Genomic DNA, 20572 nt, shown 5'->3' on the forward strand with positions numbered 1-20572 from the left:
CCTGGTCAAGGGAGCGTGCCTCAGTTATAGGTTTGATCCCCGGCCCAGTCCTGGTTGGGGCCAGCTTGGAGGGAAAAGCCCTCCCAGCACAATTATAGCCAAAGGCTATGGTTGTAAGCTTGACCTTATAGTCTGACCTTGTAGTCCTAGGTAGCTGAGGGATGTGGGCTGCGGGAGGTGCAGCAAGTGCTGCCAAAACAAAGCTTGATAGAGTTCAGAGAATGGCAACAACAGGAAAGAAGCATATTTGAAACTCACAAGAATATTGTAAGCATCTTGCCCTTGTTTTGCTTTGTGTGATCTGACTATAAAATAAAGATCCTGCTTACAGGCAGGGCCACTGTTTCCTCATCCAGGCACAGTGATCCACCTAGCCCCAACTGTATTCTCTTGGCTGTTTTCTTTAATCCTTCACCGTGCCTCCTCAAGTTCACCACTGGCCGTGCTAGACGCAGTTCACACACTGATCTGATTCAATGGTCATATAATTGAGCCCTGGCAAAGTACCAAGCACTGAGGATGTACAGACCTCCCTACTCTGGGTATTGTACTTTACCAATGTGCAGCTTAGTGGAAGAATCAGATAAGTAATCAGATAGTATGTTGGGCACATTTTTTCAATGAGTTGGGGTCAGGAAGGAAAAAGGTAGAAATGTGAGGGTCTATCTTGCCTCATCATCATCTTCACAAAGGTGCCCATCAAGTAACTTATTTTTTATCATCCTATCAGAAGGGATGAAAGCTGCCTGTTCACTTACCACACATTAAGTTATAGACTTCAATATTTTCAAAGGAATCAACTTCAAGACCGTGCTTGAGTCCAGGTCCATAGCCAATAAAGAGGGCCTAGATTGACCAGGAAAGTAGCAGTTTATGAATTCCAGTTATGAATATAGTTGGTCAAATGTAAAGTACAGTATAGGGAGTATAGTCAATAATATTATAATAACTATGTATGGTGCCAGTTGGGTACTAGACTTACTGGGGAATCACTTAGTAAGTTACATAAATGTGTAAGAGCTATGCTGTGACACCTGAAACTAATTGTAATATTGAAAGTTAACTGTAAATGAAAAATATTAATTATAAATTTTTTAAAGTGAATTTATATTATTTACATTGTACATATATAAACTGATTATGTTAAGAGGAAAAATACTATGGCCAATGAACTTGGTGGGAATTTTTTTAACCCCTGTTGCACAGATAATCTAAGGGCATCTAGAATAATTTTCTTAACTTCTCCGTAATTCCTGATTTGACATTCAGAACAATAGTACAATGAAATCCAATTTTATCTATGAAATGGGATATATACCTCACCCTGCCCATCTCACACAGTGTTGCAGGGATCAAATTAGATAACTATTGTGAATATATTTTTAAAAATTTTAAGTGCAAAGTAAATTTAAGGTATTATTTTCATTTAGAATATAAGTATGATGTCTTCTCAAATATTAACAAATTGTCTTTCATTTACTGTTGAGCAATATTGTTAGTGCAGCATAATATATGTAAAACAATTATTGGAAATTTAGTAGGAGGTATATGTCACATGTTCATGAAATATGAATATAAATTTTAACAAAAATCTATTACTTTAATTAATACCAAAGAAAAATAGCTATATGAAAGTATATTTTTCAATATTCTCATTCAAGACATATAATCAGTGTTTTTAAGTCTAAAACTTTATATACAAGCTTTTCTTCAGATATAACTATTATTTTTAAAAATATAATAGGTATACTCACTTGCATATTTGAAAATAGGTTGTCAGAGCCATGAAATCCATCTCCACAATATTTCCTTTCTGAAGGATTCCTAATTTTTCATAATATGAATTAATAATGTAAAGTCAATTCACAAAGCAAAATTTATAACCATGGCATTATTTTCATTAATAAAGAATAAGTAATTATTTTTTAAAACAAACCAAGAAAAGGTAAAATCACTTGGCTTTGAAAAGCATTAAAAGCCACCTTTATCTTTTATTTTGTAGACAAATCAACTATAAGCTATATGGTATAGAGGGAAAAAAACCTACTATCATTGAGACAGAACTGGCTTTGAACCTTGATTGTGATAATAATTAGCTGTGACTCTGGAAATTTACTTATCTTCTCTTGATTTCAATTTTGTCATGTTAGATTGTTTGTAACAATTAAATGGTCTAACCTAAAGAAATGTTTGATGCATAATAGATGTTCACTAAATATTAATTCTCCCATGAGGGTAAGAACCATCTGGTCTTTCATATTTCCAAACACTACAAGCGCAGGTCTCTCATAAAGTAGAGACAGTGCAATTCTATTAACTAGATTCCTCAACCCTAGCTTTCTGGCAACCATCAAGAGAGTTAATGATCAAATTTTGAGATGTTAACCATATTAGTGATCTAAATAATTTGCTGAACACACCAATAAACTGAGGTTTAATGATAGATTAGTATAACAAGAATGAAAAAATAACTGTGTATAATGATGAAGCTAATTGGTCATTATAAGGTAAAGAGCTTTTGCCAATTATCTGCTGGACTTTGAAGACATTATTAGGCATAACTGTAATGTGCAGAAGAGATACAATGGCAAGTGGCAACACAAATCTGGAGCACAAGAAATAATCACTGTGGAGTAAGTGGACAGAGCAGTGCTTCTTAGCTGTAGGTGATCCTCCCTTGCTCGGGGACTTTTGGCCTGTGTGGTGACAACCTGGGTTGTTACAACTTTTTCATCTAGTGAGCAGAAGCTGGGAATGCTTGCAAACACCCCACAATACACAAGACAGCTCCCCACAATATTATCTTATCTAAAATGTCAAGAGGCCAAGGTTGAGAAACCCTAGAATAGAGTCTAGAGAATCATATTTGTGCAGTTTTCCTATTGAATTACTAATAGATCAGGCTAAGTTTACCTGGGAGGCTATCAAACTTACAATGCAAGTTGCCACTGAGGGTCCAAATAGAATGTCAAGGGCTCAATCCTGTCACTTTTGGCAAAATGCAACCGCTTGGGTAAGAACTGTTTTAGGTAAGGTTTGAAGTGCTGGTTTGGCTCCCGGCACTAAAATCATAGAAGGCAAAGACAAAAACATTATTTGCAGATTTTCTTAAGTGTAAACTTCTTTTGAAAGTGCTTTCCAACTCCATATGAATTTTTCCTCACAAATATTTTACCAGCATGCCCAGTAAGTCATATGTGGAAAAATAAATGAGTTCATACTATTTGTATAATGTACAAGTTAAATATTCCCAGCTATTAAGTATTCTTATTTTTACATGAAACCATAATCACTGCATTGATGTTCCAGGATACGTAGACTGTGCCACAAGATTATATTTGAGTTACTACTGATGATCCTATTTTCAAACACTTGTATAACTACAATTGTAAGAGTTTTATCCAAAAGAGAAAATTTTATCCACCAGTTTGGCTCAGTGGATAGAGTGTCAGCCTGCAAACTGAAGTGTCCTGGGTTCAATTCCAGTCAAGGACACATGTCCAGGTTTCCGGCTGGATCCCCAGTAGGGGACGTGCAAGAGGCAGCCAATCAATGATTCTCTCATCATTGATGTTTCTTCTATCTCTCTCTCCCTCTCCCTTCCTCTCTGAAATCAATAAAAATATTTTTAAAGGAATTTTTTTTAAAAGTGAACATTTTCTATCAAGTAAAATAAAATAGTCTAGATAATTCAGCACCAGGACAATAACTTAAAAAATAGGCATTAAAAAAGACTGGTAGAAATATATTGTGGTGCTAACAGTGTTTATGGTGGTACAGCTGTAGGTTTTTTTTCTTCTACTGTTTTCAATTATGCTTTTCTTGTACTATCACATAAATTTAACAATGTCAATAAACAAATTCTTAAAACTTTCAAACCTAAATTATTGGGACATGTCCTTAAAGATCTTTAAAATCTACAATACATTTAAATGTTGGCCCAGTTACTCAAAAATTCTAATTCTATAATCACAACAACAAATACTGAATATTTTATAAATATATATTATACAAAACTAACAGTAATTAGATAATAGAACAATAAAGATACTCACAGAAAGGTTTCTGACAATGCCTTCATAATTAACTGAAGGGGTACAAAGATAAAAAAAATTAATTATTGAGAGTATGCTACAATTAGAAATAAAAATAATACAAACATATAGACTGTCAGATTCAAGGCCAATATTTCTAACAGCTCATTTAAATCATTATATATTAGCCATTGACAGAAATAAGATAGATGTTTAGGAATCCCCACCCAAGCCAATGAAATTATGTCACACGGTCAAATAAAAAGGCAAGTTACAGAACATCCACCTAACCATCCAGTTGTTTCCACCTGACCATCTATCCAACTGCCTATCCATCTGTCTACCCACCCATTAATCCATCCATCTATCCATTCATGCAGTCAAATACTCATGCATCCATCTACTAGAGCTAGTATGATTTCACTGAATAAAAATGAAAATGAATGTGTTTTATATACCCATAGAAAATATCTGAGAAGACACATTCCAAACTTAACAGTGTTCATCTCTAAAGAGAGCAACTGAGCTGTAAATTAGGGGAGCTTAGGGTGGGAAACTGTTAGTTTTTGTTTTATATACTTTGATAGTCACTGATAATTCCAGAATTTCAAAATAAGAGGGATAGAGAGAAACTCAGGAAAAAAGAATAAGTAGAATAGTTTTGGAACTGTGTTTGCATAGCAAGCCCACAATTACCTAATTCCAGTCTAGCTTTCTAATTAGTTAGACTTTACATAATTTTGACAAAATTATCCAAATAAAAGAATATGTAATACATATTCATATATATATGAAATTAAATTATATATATATGTATGTATAGGTTTTGCTTTAATTTGGGAAACTTGAGGGCCTAACTGAGCTAAGAGTGTGGCTAAAGCTTAGGCATCCCATCCTAAACATTTCTGGGACTGCCATTCCTCTGCAGTTTTTATAAGAGGTTCTATAGCTATTGTATGTTACTCTTATACATTTAAAAAATACTAATTAGGGGCCCTGGCCAGGTAGCTTAGTTGGTTAGAGTGTCATCCTGATGCACCAAGGTTGCGGTTTGATCCCTGGTCAGCGCACATACAAGAATCAACCAATGAATGCATAAATAAGTGGGACAACAACTTGATGTTTCTCCCTCTCTCTCTATCTCTCCCTCCCCCGCCCCCAAAAAAATCAATAAATAAAAAATACTAATTAAAATTTGTTATGCATATAGAGTCTATGCTTTGGGTCACTATGTTAATATATTTACATAACCATTTTCCTGGAGCAAAAGCTATTTTTTCATCATAAATATTCAACAGTACCTATTAGCACATACAGCACTCAGTGCCCAAACCTAACTCATTTTTTGTGTGTGGCTATTTGATGTTTATCCTATCATTGTATATGTGGTTCCAATTTTGATAACTGTCAGAAGAGCTTTCTTCCCCCTCCATTTTAGAAGTTAATTCTAACAAAAAGATAAACAAAATGGCCCTAAGTATCTGAAAGTTACCAAGACGGTAATCAAAAAGAGGGGTATATATAAAATTCTTGAGGAAAATTGTCCTCTAATTTTAGAAAAAATTGATAGCCTTACTATTGTGAATTTTCCAATGTATAACAATAATATTTTACAACTTGTCAAACAAAGAAAAAAGAGGGGTATAACAGAAGTGCAAACAATTATAAAATAGGCTTGACTTGCAAAAGAATAAACATTTAAAAATATTTCTTGGTAGTCTGGGTGGTCAAGAGAGAATGTAAAATTTCTTCTCTGTTTACAAAATACACTGTTATTGCTTTTTTAATAGGTTTAAAAGAACGTCATTTCTGAGGACAGAAATCAATTGCTTATAGAATTAATCATCTCTGCCAGCATTCTTCCTCATAATAGAATATTATTCTATAACCTGAGTAAATTATTTTAATGGCATGTCATTAATTAAAGTTGAATAAATGTAGCTAAACTTTTCTCTTAAGTTTTTTTGTACAAGTAATCTTGAGCCTAATATAAACAAAACACACAATACAACATAAAATTATACGAAGCTCATGAATACTATGGTGGTCAGACCTAACCTCACATCCAGTCCCCTGAGGGGAAGATTTTCACTGGAGATTATTTAATCATGAAAAGGAAATTAACTTCAACTGATTCTCTTTTTATGTGTTGTTAATCCTTACCCTAGGATATTTTTCCATTCATTTTTAGAGAGAATGAAAGAAAGAGGGAAAGACAGAGAGAAACAATGATGTGAGAGAAACACATTGTTTGGTTGCCTCCTGCACAATCCCTGACCAGGGTCTGGGTTCGGAAGGAGCTGCAACCAAGGTACATGCCCTTGACCAGAATCGAACCCAGGACCCTTGGGTCTGCAGGCCAACACTCTATCTACTGAGCCAAACTAGCTAGGATTGATTCTCTTTAGTTTAGACATATCATGATTTAGAGGAACATAGTCTAGATATCATCATATTCAAGGTCAGCATAAAACTATACTTACATGAATAGTATTTATCTGGGACATCAGAGGGTCTCAGTCGAGCTGCAGGTCCATATACAACTTTAATATTTTTAACATCCCCCAGATATTTATTCAGATATACATATTTCTTACAACTGCCTTGTTCCATGCCTAAGTAAAAAAAGAAAAAAAATCCAAAACATGTTGCAACTTAAATGAAAAATTTAACATGTAGAACAAAATGTCTTTCACTTCTTGAATTTAATTCAATAAACATGTGCTCAGTATTCATGTTAAATATCTAATAGGTAAGACACAGAATCCTAGCTATATCTACCACTTTACTTTTTAAAAAAATTTTTTCCCTTTCCTTTATCCAAAATTAGTTTAATGTTTCTTCTTATTTATGTACCAGTAGAGGCCCAGTGCACCGGTCCCCCGGCCTGGCCTGAGGGGATTGGGCCGAAACCAGCTCTCCGACATCCCCCGAGGGGTCCCGGATTGTGAAAGGGTGATTCTCGAGTGATGCACCCAGAATCGGGCTCCCTCCTCCTTGGTTCCGGGTGCGTTACCTGAGAACCACATCTGCCAAGTCACCGCAGCTTGGCAGCTCCTGCATTGAACATCTGCCCCGTGGGGGTCAGTGCGCATCATAGCTACCGGTTGAACGGTCAAATGGTCACTTAGGCTTTTATATATATAAATAATATCTTTATGTCTTTATGAGAGTGAGAAGGAATATCACATTTTTAGAATAAATACGAAAGCCTCATTATTTTCCCCAAATCACCTAGAATATGAACTGGGAGTGTAAAATTCTTATTCTCATTCCAGGCCTAGAGTTTCCTTAGGATATGACTTTTTAGGACTGTTTCCAGAAATAATTTTCAGTAATTATTTCTGAAGCAAACAACAATAACAACAAGAAAAAAAATAATAAAAAGAACTTGTATTCTATTTTCTTGTATCCACATCACTTCTATAGTCCCAAGGCTATATAAAAACATGTATTATAAAGATCACAGTAAGTGAAAGTGAAATTAAAATAGTGCCAAAATTAATATTTACTGCCTCCAAAGTCAGACTTTTTGCTGGGTGAAAAGGGTCAGCGGGGGAGAGGGGGAACACATCTGTAATAATTTCAACAATAAAGATAAATTTTTTTAAGTCGGACTTATCATGCTAAAACAAATAGAAAAGGTACATAATAATCTGTTCAAATTAAATCTAAATTGTTAGAGTAGATTTACCAAAATTTAATATAAAATAATTTTTTTAACTATTCAAATTCTTGGTGTACGTTTTCCCCAAATCAGAACATGGGTGTAAGTATTTTTATTGATAGGCTCTTAGACTTATGTGAATTCTATGTTTCATTTGTACTTTATATTTAATATTATGTTTTCCTAAAGACTTTCCACATGAAACTATGTTTTTTAAAAACGAATTAACTATAACAATAAGATAAAATAATGAAACAATGATCAATCAAGTACACTGGGGAGGGGGGAACCATTTAACTTGAAGGGTAAATGATGAAAATTGAGATACCATGATCTGAAATGAGGATGAGGTTCAGGCACCGGTGCAAATTCAGCTCTTTTAGACCATCCATCAGCATGCCGACCATATTGTCAACCCTCTGCAATGCTTTGATGACCTAAGAAAAAGAACCAATCTTATGTGATGTATGCCACACTAATGGCTGTTCCTATATAAAGCTATTTCTGTTGAAAGAAAAACAGGAAGGAAGGGAGGCAGGGAGGGAGGGCGGGCTGGCTCAGTGGAAAGAAATACTATGATGAACTGATTCACATTTAGCCTCAGACAAGTCAGGTAACACAGGAAGGGCAAGATAACTGCTGACAATTACCAGTGAAAGAGCCCAAATTCCACACATGCTTAATCCTAAATCTTGGGAATGGTGTTAGCTGAACTGATTCGCTCTCCCTCCCTGGGTTCAAAGGTTTCCTATGCTCCATGATACAAAATGATATGGCCACCCAGAAACTGAAAGCAGTATCTGAGGTTTTAAAGCACTGTACCAATTACAAACATAGCCAGGAGTGGGCTAAGTTCCTAAGGGGATCAGTTCAAATAAGATGTTACATTTATTAGAGAGATGGGGAACAGCCTTAGTCTATGAGCTGTTTCCCTGTCTCTCACTTCCTAGTAACCGCTCAATGAAACAATGATTATTTGAAGTTCTCCATACTTTGGATAAAATCACCACTCCTTTGATGCCCCAGCTCTGTTGTAAGCATGGTCTGAGATGGTCAGAGATATATTTCCTAAAGTGGAGAGCCCATAGGAGGCTTCTTCTGCTATTTGACATATTACCCTACATTTTCCTAGAAAACTGGAGTCTTACCCATTTACAAAATGTTTAAAGGACACAAAGTTTTAGGCCAACGTAGGGGGATATGGAGTGGATAAAGGCTTTGGGATTGAAAATACTGAATTTAATTCATCATCAGTTCAATTTAGCACTGCGAACATAAAAAAAAAAAAAAAAAACAATCCGCCCAACTCTTATTTTGACTAAAGTGCATTCTGTGGTTTAGTAAAATTGTGCTTAATACTCACTCTTTCCAGAAAGCATGGAATCTTACAGAATAGTCTAGAAACCAACTTCAAATCAAGGTTCAGCTACCCATTACCAGGTTTAAGGAAGTAATCACTGATAAGAGGTACTTACTCCACTGCTGACTGGTCCATAGGCATGACCTGAAGAATCTGGTTCTTCTAAATACAGAGTGTAAAAGTGTGGTCTAAATCAAACAGTATCAAAATGTAATATTTTATGAACACATTGTACAACAGAATGAAAAGAATAATTCAACAATCGACAGTGAACAAAAATTATACAACACTGGGGTAACGTTTCTAAACTTGCTGGGAAATAATTTGCAGGTTGAAAATTCTTCAGAATGTGACTGTAATAGCTCAACAAAGAATTCATTTGGATATCAAACCTCATAGCTAATATCAAAGTTTTCTTGCAGTCTATTTTAAAATAATTGTATAATTTCTATAAGACAAAGGAGTATTTACAATACATACCTTTTATCTTTAGGAAGCTGTAGCCATTTAAGAACACTTAAAATTCTTTCTTCAAATGGTACTGAACTAAAATTAAGAATAAACAAAATGAAACAAATCTGGGACCATTGTTTAGGTTTAAAATATAAATGTTTTTCTTCACAAAATTGCATTAAGAAAGATTAAAACAATCTAATGCATCAATTGTGTCTGAAGCCATGTAAGAGTTTTATTTGGAAACTAAAATTTGTCTTCCCAAAAAAGGAACAAAAGTTAACCCATTGTACGCCATAAGCCTCTTAGATGCAGGCAGCGGACCTTCCCCACACACCATGTGCGTCTATAAAAAAATAAATGTTTGCCCTAAGTGGCAGCCCTGACCAACTTTAAAATCATTTTTTGTGAGAATTTTCAGCTGAAAATATTCAAGAACACCTGAATTGTGAGTAATATATTTATTTTTACAATGCTCACTGCAAATTGATTTTTTAAATTAAACTCAAAATATCGTAGCATGTGGGGGTTGTTTTCATTTTGGACGCATGGCAGTAAACTGGTAAGTTTTTCACAAATGAAAGTTGTCATTGGGCTTCAAAATATGCTTCCTAAACTCTACTTGAGGATATTTCTCCTATACCTGAGAATAGCAATTGCTACCATATGAAAAACCCATGTATCAGTACACTCTTCAAAGGCACCTCATGAAGACTCACTTACTGATGACTCAGTAAAAGAAGGAAGTAGGCAGCTGATGAACAGCTAGTTCCCCGAGCAATATTTCTTCAGCAGAATTAATGACACCTTCCTCCAGGCACAGGATTTTGTTTACAAAACTCCAAAAAAGTGTGTGCTTGCCCAAACCAATTACAGTTGTATGAGTTGTATTCTCTATTAGACTTTGAGAAGCCAAAGAACATATATCACTAATCTTTGAATTCCCCATGCCTGGTATAGTGAATGGCAATAAAATCTCAATTACCATCCATGGAATGAAAATAATCTTCTATTATATAAAAGCCCAGTGACCCTTACAGCGGAACGACCAGAACAACCGGTCGCTATGACATGCACTGACCACCAGGGGGCAGACGCTCAGTGCAGGTGCTGCCCCCTGGTGGCCAGTGCCCTCCCACAGGAGGAGTGCCGCTCAGCCAGAAGCTGGCCTCTCCTGCCTCCGCAGCAGCACTAAGGAGCAGCAAACCAAGTCGTAAGGAGCAAGCAGGCAGGCAGTTAGGAGTGAGCAGGTGGGCTATGTAAGGAGCGAGCAGGTGGGCGGTTAGGAGCAAGCAGGTGGGTGGTTAGGAGCCAGCGGTCCCTAGGAGCCAGCAGTCCCGGATTGCGAGAGGGCACAGCTGGGCTGAGGGGCCCCCTGCCCAATGCACAAATTTCGTGCAAGGGGCCTCAAGTGGTAAATAATAAGGTGGGAAGAGGCACTGCACTATGCTCAAATGAACCATAGAGAATTAACAATGGCATAAGATCACCAAAGAAGCCTGACTGGTGTCACTCAGTGGTTAAGCATTGACCTATGAACTAGGAGGTCACAGTTCATTTGGTTCAATTTCGGTCAGTGCACATGCCTGGACCCCTGTAGGGAATGTGCAGGAGGCAGCCAATAAATGATTCTCTCTCATCATTGATGTTTCTATCTTTCTCCTTTCCCTTCCTCTCTGAAATCAATATTTCTCTTTCTTCCTTCCTTCCTTCCTTCCTTCCTTCCTTCCTTCCTTCCTTCCTTCCTTCCTTCATTTTAAATGTGATTCTATGTTATAGTCCTAGAAAAAGCACATCTACACATACCCATTATATATTTTATAGATGTCTGGGAAAATTCCATTAATTTCCACATCTGAGCCTGGCCAAAAATATGTGGCAGTCCTCAGGCCTTGATATTTCGCTGTGAGCCAAATCTGGAAAAGATCACAAAGAAAAGTTAGGAGATTATGTAAATACTAGAGGCCCAGTGCACGAAATTTGTGCATGGAGGAGGGGGTCCCTCAGCCTGGCCTGTACCCTCTCACAATCCAGGACCGCTGGCTCCTAACCGCTCACCTGCTTGCCTGCCTGATTGCCCCTAACCTCTCTGCCTGCCTGCCTGATCACCCCTAACCGCTCTCCCCTGCCGGCCTGATCGCCACTAACCACTCTCCTCTGCCGGCCTGATCACCCCTAACCACCTCTGCCTGGGCCCCTGCCACCATGGCTTTGTCTGGAAGGACATCTGGAAGGATGTCCGGTCTAATTAGCATATTACCCTTTTATTAGTATAGATTGATTTCTTAGGAAAACATGTGTTTATGTAACACCAATGCACTCTTCTCAAGTGCTAGGATGTTTTCAAGGTTAATAAGATCCAGCAGTTAGATTTTAAAATAATAGTGTAATATGACTCTGAACAGCAGCAAAATTAAATTAAATAATTAGAGACTAAATTAACCTAAAAAATATGGGCATAAGTCAGTTGGCAACTACTGCAACTTTTAGAGCCTTACCCCTACTTAACAGGTTCCCTTTGAAAAAAAGAAAAATTCACAAATATGTATGTCCAATTTATCAACATTTTAACTTATATAACTAATATTTATAAAGCATTTATTGTTGCCAATTGCAGTTCTAAATCGTAGTCCAATAAGTATCCTAGATTATTAATTTAAATAACCCTCAAAAAACCTGAGAAGCTACTTCACAGTGTTATCTACAGTATAGACAGGAGAAAACTAGGCCCAGAAAAAATGATTTGCCCAAAGTCACAGAGCTTTAATATCAGAGCTAAAATTTGAATTTTATAACCTATAAATTACACATCATGCTCTTTTCCCAGGAGGATCACTAAGACTATCCAAATAGACCCTATAGAAATATCATAACAATTTTAAAAAATAGAAAGGATACATCTAAATCACAATCAGAGAGAATCTTCTGAGTTATCATATGCAAAAGAAGTCAAAGTTTACCTCCTTCAGAAATAATTAGCTTTGTGTAGATCAAAATATTACCTCCCATTTACCCACTGCCATATGCTACTAATACAAGAAGATAGAATCAAGCAGAAAGAAAAATCGCCTAGAATAACCCGAGCCCCATTCTGAAGTAAATTACTACTCTCATTATACAATGACCCAAACTGCATTTAGGATTATCAGCATTCATCTACAAAAGGATGGCCATAGGCATTGTAAATGAAGCAGGTTATTAAGAGCGCCAGGGAATCTGGTATTTTACTCTGATTGTAAGAGATGAGAATAACAAAAGAAACGGCGGCTTTAGTCGCCAAAACAAACAACTTACTGGTTCTCCTTTGTACCACTCAGGATTAAATTTCTCTTTACTTTTAAGTGCAAAGGAAGCATTCATTTTTGGGTCGTACATTTTATTATCAATTATGCCATGGGATTCTGGATAAAGACCCTAAAAAATATAAAATGCAGGTTTTATGCAAGTAATGAGTGTTTCAATGTTAAAGTGACTGAACAGTTTCATCAAAGAAAAAGAGGTTACTGAAGCTATAAGAAACTTAACACAGTTTAAGGAGGGAAAAACAAAACAATAAGTTTTATCAAAATACAACCAACCACTCAAACTGTTATGTAGTATTTGTGTTTTTCATTATGTAAAAGGAGGTAATAAGTTAGCAATGCTACGAATGAGGGGCTATATAAATAGGCAGCCTCCCAAATTGTGAAAAAAAGTACTATGCTATCTTTTTGCATTGCTGAGAAAGGCATTTCTGCAGAACAAACTTTTTTCGGTTGGGATCCATACAAGCTAAAGTATTAATTTTCTGGCTTCAAGGCCAAATGAATTCTACTTTTTATTTTCCTGGATTCAAATTAAATCTGGAAACTTTGACTGAAACAAAAACAGGACTGTAATCCTATCCAGAGTGAGGCAGAGTGATTTGCTCAGACTCATCCATCAAGATGATTGATTGGCCATGGACACTGACAGCAGAGTGGTGAAGGCCAGGGGAGGGGTGGCGGGGGCTGGGTGGAGGTGGGCAAAGTGTGTGTGGGGGGATAGGGGACATCTGTAATAGTGTCAACAATTTTTTAAAAAAAGATGATTGGAAAGATAAGTTGCAAACACGCCAGTGTGAGATAGTTTGGGGCTTAAATAAAATAAGCTACAAAACTAGTCAGAAAAAAATAGGATCTAAGAATCAGAGATCTTAAAACTAAAAGGAACCAAGAAAGCATTTATTGAGGTCTTTGGTCACCTATTTTCAGGTGAGAAAATTGAGACTCAGAAGGTAAAGTGACCTTCCCAAGGCCACAGCTAGTTAGTAGCAGAGCAAAGACCGACAAGAGTCTAGGTTTCTTGGCTTAACTATACATTGGAAAAGAAGGTGTTTGGTTTTTTTTTCTGATCTTATATTTAATTAATCTCTCAAAAAATGCTACATTGACATCTCACGTCTGTGAACACATAAAAGTTGAAATGCAGAGCTTACCGTGACAATGCTATAGTGATTGGGGAAAGTTTTTGATGGATATACTGGTCTCAAGTTTCTAGCATATGTTCCACAATTTTCTACAAAGGAAAATAATGAAAGGTCGTTATTAAATACAACTGACAATCTGTTTACCTTATATAGTTGTGGTACCACAGAAGTCTATAAATTGTATAAAAACATTAACCCATGAGGAGTTTATAATCATATACAAATTCAGGGTGAATTATAAAGCAAAATTATTAACTCAAATTCAATGTTAAAATAAAGTTAATTTTTCTCCTAGTCAAAAATATTAAACAAAATAATTAAGCCAATGAATTAATTATCCTATATTAATCAATAACATTAAGTTCCAGATGGACCATTTATAATAATGATGCTTGCTAGATCTTTGTGACTATTTAGTGGTCACATACCTAAATTGCAAGAGGTAGTCCAAAAAACACACTCAAAAACACACACAGAAGACAATAGCAACAACAACAACAAAACTGAACTAGTAGCTAAATCTGTGTAAAATTAAAACTAGGGTGAAATGGTAGCTGGGGTGACCATGTCCCAACCCATAGATTCAGAAGTAGCTCACATTGGACAAACTCAATGCTGCTGAAAGAAAAAAAGGCATATTCTGTTTTCAAGTCAGGGAAAGCGTAGAAGTCAGATTGTTCCTGAATCAGCTCCTTCTGCATCTGCTACTGAGGAAGGAACATTTTAATACCTCATTGATTCTAGAATTTTAATACCTCATTGCCTCACAATGTTCCTTAGATTGGCATGTGTCTATCTCACTGCCTTCCAAACACTCATAATGACAGACCACATTCACCAGTTATTTCAAGCTAGACAGGCTAATTATGTATTGGTATCTTTTAAACTTCACATATCAGTACCCACAGCTACTTAATTCTGAACTCATGATGCCATGTTTGAAGCCATCAAGAAAAACCTTCCTCCCACTGGTAACAAAGGGCCAGATGCAAGCTTGAAGGCCCATGGTCCTGGCTGGTGAGAACAGGGCCTTCCTTGCCTACGCAGGCTCTTCACTAAGGAGTTTTTATGTCAAGTGATATTTCTAAAAACTATTTTCTTCCAGTAAGAAATAAAAAACAAATGTTAGCAGTATTTAAAAGGAAGCTTTAGAGTAATTACCATATTAAACACTAGTTCCTTATTATCAAGTTCAACCACTCCATATCAGAGAAGTTTAGTAAAACAGTCAAGTTCAAACTGCCAGTACTTTTCCAAAAAAAGAGTGTGTCCCTTGACTATCTCATTGAAATCGTGATACTCCAATAGTAAACTCAGAAGTTACTCACTTAGTCTGCTAATAACAGGAAGAAGTCCACCCCAGGTGTGTAAATATTCTGCTCTGAAACCATCCAAAGAAAATAAGAGGGTAGGAGGTGTTTCAAACCTGAGCAATAGGAAAAAAGAACATGTTTAAAGAAAGAAGACACACATCCAATGAAGATTTTCCACTGAGGTCGGTGTGTAATCTAGAGTTAACCAGCAAACTCAGCTAGCGACCTCATGAAGGATATTTTATAAGCAATTATATTCATATACATGCTTTTACATTTTATTATATATCTATTATCAAACAGTATTTATTAAGCACTCATACCATTGAGTCACCATACAGAGAATATCACTCATGGTTTCTTCTATTCTACAAGCTAACCAAATGCTACTAGAATGGAATATTTTCCCAATATGCATCAGAATAAATGTTAACACAAATTATTTTCTAAATTATGTTTTTATTTCCATTAATTTTTTTCCTGAAAAACCACTTTCTTATATTGTCTATACTTAAATCTAATAAGTGGCACCTAATATCACATAAGTTATAAACAATAGTTAGATTTTAGGTTTAATATATTTAAAAGATATTACTATTTAACTGAGAAGTTTAAGAGGTATTACTGCATTTAAATATAAACAACAAAGAAATGATCCAAAGCTAGGAATGAACAATGACAGCACACACACAGTCTGTGGTGTGAAAATCTAAACAGGGAAGCAAAGAAGGAAAAAACAAACAAACCACATACAATGATATACTCAGGAAAAGAGAACACCTATGGACAATGTTACGTGACTACACCAAAACAGGCATGGTTCAGACGGTCTGCAGCTTCGAATGCTACCTGGTAGATGGCAGGAGAGTTATATATCATTGGATAACCATGGGAAACACTTTCCACTGAAAATGTACTCAGTAATTCAAACTTGGAGAGCTAATGTTTACCTCGCCTTGCTTTTTTCAACTCTATCTCCTCCCCAGCTTACTCTCATATACAAACACAAATAGAAAAAGGAGGAGATGTGTATATAATTTATATAGTTTACAGTAACTAGTGTTTATACCACACTCTATTGCAGGGGTGGGCAAACTTTTTGACTCGAGGGCCACAATGGGTTCTTAAACTGGACCGGAGGGCCGGAACAAAAGCATGGATGGAGGGTTTGTGTGAACTAATATAAATTCAAAGTAAACATCATTACATAAAAGGGTACGGTCTTTTTTTTTTTTTTTTTTAGTTTTATTCATTTCAAACGGGCCGTAGTTTGCCCACGGCTGCTCTATTGGGTGACTCTGCAGAATTAGCTGCATATAGTCTCAATGGTCTGTATCTTTATAACGTTATTTATACTCAATCAACAACAAACATAAAAACAGTTTACTGAACCACCAGGTAAAATATACTGGCAAATCAATTTCCAGTATGATACAATGTGTTTTAAATTATGATCTTCTTGTAAAGAAAGAAGGTACGTTTTTCCACTAAAAAAAACTCAACATTATAATTGAAAAATAATGATCAATGTTTAGAAGAAAAGGAAAAATTCAAAATTCACTAAGTCGAAAATTCCCTATATATCTTGGACTTAAAAGGCAGCTTAAGGTACATGAGAAGTGTCCTTTTAAAAAAAGTCTCTTCTTTTGGAACTTTTTGGTTGGAGTTTAACTTTTTCTATTGCTGTTACTATTGTTTTAAACAACAAAATATATTCTCCCATCCCAAAGAAAAAAATACATATTTTATAAAGCAAAAATAAATTATATACATAAAAATAAACTAACATTTTTAATAGTTTGGAAAAATCATCATTTTAAAGAGGTAAAAATATATTTTTTGAAATGAATAACTCAAGCCCAGCTGGCATGGATCAGTGGTTGAGCATCGACCTATGAACCAGGAGCTCATGGTTTGATTCCCAGTCAGGACACATGCCCGAGTTGTGGGTTTGATCCCCAGCGTGGGGCATGCAGAAGACAGCTGATGAATGATTATCTCTCATCATTGATGTTTCTATCTCTCTCTCTCTCTCTCTCTCCCTCTCCCTTACTTTTTGAAATCAATAAAAATATATTTAAAAAAAAGAAATGAATAACAAATTATATGGGGTAGATCTCAAGTGGAGCAAAGCTAAATGTATCTAACATCTTTTATAAAATTTCCATTCCCTGAATTCCACAAAACCTTTATTTGATGGCCTAGTAAATATAAAATACTCTAAGTGCCAAATACTCTAAGGACAAAAAGAACAAATACGAATTGTAAAAATCATGTAACATCCTCTCACAGACATGTTGCTTATCCCCCAAGTTTATAAAGGAACCAAAAGCAAAAATATAAAGAAGAAGCTGTAAAATAATTTGCTACAAGTTCAACTCTCAAAACTCCATATGAAAGTAAAGACGCCCTTCCTTCTAAGGAGGAAGATACAAATATTTCCACCCAACACTCACGAATACTAAATACTACATATTCATGACTTCTCTTTTTTCCACTACATTCCAGAGTGGGGATCACACCACTTTGTACCATCTCTACACGCCCAGTGCCAAATATGAGGCCTGAAATTCATGTTTAATGAACCAATGAATAGTAATTATTTTATCTTTTCAATTTGGAAAGAAAAATTATTTCTAAATAGAAAAAATTTGTATCTCAGAATATCATCTTACCCTGCTGGACACTGTGGCTCATTAATGCTCTCACACGTTTCTTCTACCCAACTTTTCTCACCTAAAATATTTTAAAGAAATAAAACAAAATGAACACACTTAATTGCAATAACAATATGATGCTTGTGAGACACATTAAGACAGATTCTAAAAACAAAATGTGTTAACACTTACATAGGTAACATGGGACATGGTTCTAGGGAAATATAATGAAAAGAGGGAGGTAATCTGTTTCAAAATAAAATTTGTTTCCAAAGAGTTAATTGATATCACGAAAAAAAAAAAATGAATGTATCATCACAGGACTAAAATATAATATTACATTTGTGAGATCTTCAAGGCATCTTTTCCATTTTTAAATTGTTCATATTCTCAGCCAAAATTTACAACCCTCCTTCTATCCCACCCAACAAAATATTCTGGTATTAAATCTATGATGTCAGTTCCTCTCAAACAGAGTTAGATAGTGCCAAGGAATTTCAAGGAGTCCTGTAACATCTAGACAAGACATCCTAATAACATTAGTTTACATACTATCTAATCCTTTGCAGTAATTTCATATCCACTCTCTCAATGCATGGTTGACTTTTTTTTAAATATCAAAGTGTGAGATGCTGTCTATTTGCTAAGAACTCATAATCTAACTATGGAGAGAAAGTAAACACATGAGACAACAATAACTGACAAAAGAGAATATGCAATGAGTTTGAAATGAGTGACACAAGCAATATATGAGAGAGAGGTCAGAAATAAAGTAGACAGGATGGAAACTCCTCTTCCTGTGTTTTAACATAAGATTCCTTTTAATGATCTAAAATACGACCTACTGAAGTCTAAGAACCCAATGTAATCTTAAAAATATGCATTAGGAAGTTGAGTTTTCAATATTTTCCCACTGTACCTTTTACAAAATGAACAGATTATCCTAATGCCTAAATCATTTCCAGTAAGAATTTAGGCAATGTGTAGTCATTTTCCCCCCCCCCAGACATGATGTTACATTTGATGCAATGCAATATTCTTGGTGCATTTTCCTTTTTTTAATTTGAGGAAGAGATCACTGCCCTTCCTGAGACCCTCTGACCTGGCTCTGTGCTGTGGATTCTCAGACAATCTGCCACAGCTACCTGGCTATAATTTTAGGAAATTAGGAGACAGAATCCTGTGGAAAAATTAAAGTCTCATGTTCATATGAAACGAGCCTCATGATTCCTAAGAGAGGTAGAGGCCATCATAAAGGACAAATTTACTTTTATGCAGTGAGGAATATAGAGATATTGTTCATTCTTTGAGCACAGTCCCTGAAATCCATGAGCCAGCCACCTCTCTCTCTCACCTCTATCTCAGAATGTTGTGACCATGCTCATATTTACATAGCTATGTCAAGCTATAGGGGGCCCAACAGTAAACCTATCATTTAAGCTCCTCCTATTACTCATGTCATAAATTCAGCATCTAAGTTGCTGCTATTTCTTTAATTGAATTTATTGGGGTGGCATGGAAGTCATGATCCTCGTGTTTTTACAAGGGAACCTGGGACACAGGAGTCAGCCGGGATGACCTTTCCACAATACGGCATTAAATATAAAGCTTATGTCAAAACAACAGGAGGGGGTGGTAGCTGGTGAATGAATCACTATAGACAAAACATGGTTATCCCTGTGCAGGTAATAATTATTAATCCGGGTGTAGGTACAATGTTCACAATACACTTTCTTTTTACTCATGTAAATGCTTGAAATTTTCTTTAATAAAATGTTTAAAAATATTTTTTCAGCTAGTATGGTTGGCCAATAAACATGACTCCTAATGTGAAAAAATAAAACGTGTGCAAAACCCAGCTAAGACCTAGGAAGACGTCAGGCTGTAGAGCCGGCTGAGAACATGGAAACTGACCTCGACACACAGGGCGGTAGTTGACACAGCAGTCACCGTGGTCCCTGCAGTCATCTGAGCAGGAGCAGAGGCTTCGGGACAGCCTTTTCTCACCACACCTGAATTTGCTGCAAGTCCATATGTGTTCTAGGAATCAATATCAACAACAATTTCAGGGTCCAAACTCAACACAGAATTGTTGTCTTCTGGAGTAGGACCCATAAGAGACAGCAAACAGGTCCATAACTTTCAGTTCGTCACAGAACCTTCCATCACAGTGTCAATCAGAACAAACAGGGCAGTTGTTATTATGTCACTAAAACCCCAGAATCTCATCATTCTATAATGTGGACAAACAATTCTTATGATGGAAATCATAGGAAGGTCTTGGTTTTTTCCACCAGCCATTTGCAGGGTTCTCAAACTTGAATCTAAATCTGGCTCACTGCCACTTAAATATTATTCCATGTCAGACGTAGAGAAGTCGACATCAAACTGAGAAAATTTTCCATGTTCTGAAGGTTTTATTTTTTTTCTTTTTTTTTTTTTTAAATTTATTGCTTAAAGTATTACAAAGGGTATTACATATGTGTCCATTTTATCCCCCCGCCCTAGACAGTCCCCTAGCCTCCCCTATCCCCCAATGTCTTATGTCCACTGGTTATGCTTATATGCATGCATACAAGTCCTTTAGTTGATCTCTTACCCCCCTACCTCCTGCTCCCCAACCCTCCCCGGCCTTCCTGCT

At 36.0% G+C, this 20572-nt stretch overlaps 1 protein-coding gene across 1 annotated transcript in view; it reads right to left on the bottom strand.

Moving 5' to 3' along the window:
* The window catches only part of ENPP1 (ectonucleotide pyrophosphatase/phosphodiesterase 1), a gene marked incomplete at its 5' end in the record, with an annotated part of 58811 nt that overhangs the window by 13942 nt on the left and 24297 nt on the right, over positions 1–20572 (bottom strand). Inside the window, 14 exons of the mRNA XM_081094776.1 lie at positions 759–846; positions 1755–1824; positions 2935–3062; positions 4056–4087; positions 6518–6649; positions 8030–8138; positions 9177–9249; positions 9542–9607; positions 11321–11430; positions 12809–12928; positions 13971–14050; positions 15290–15387; positions 17950–18010; positions 19846–19971. Coding sequence (XP_080950902.1) covers positions 759–846; positions 1755–1824; positions 2935–3062; positions 4056–4087; positions 6518–6649; positions 8030–8138; positions 9177–9249; positions 9542–9607; positions 11321–11430; positions 12809–12928; positions 13971–14050; positions 15290–15387; positions 17950–18010; positions 19846–19971 — 1293 coding nt within the window. The remainder of the gene's footprint in view (positions 1–758; positions 847–1754; positions 1825–2934; positions 3063–4055; positions 4088–6517; positions 6650–8029; positions 8139–9176; positions 9250–9541; positions 9608–11320; positions 11431–12808; positions 12929–13970; positions 14051–15289; positions 15388–17949; positions 18011–19845; positions 19972–20572) is intronic.

Source organism: Myotis nattereri (assembly GCF_964212035.1).
Source record: "Myotis nattereri genome assembly, chromosome: 6".
Taxonomy (NCBI): Eukaryota; Metazoa; Chordata; class Mammalia; order Chiroptera; family Vespertilionidae; genus Myotis; species Myotis nattereri.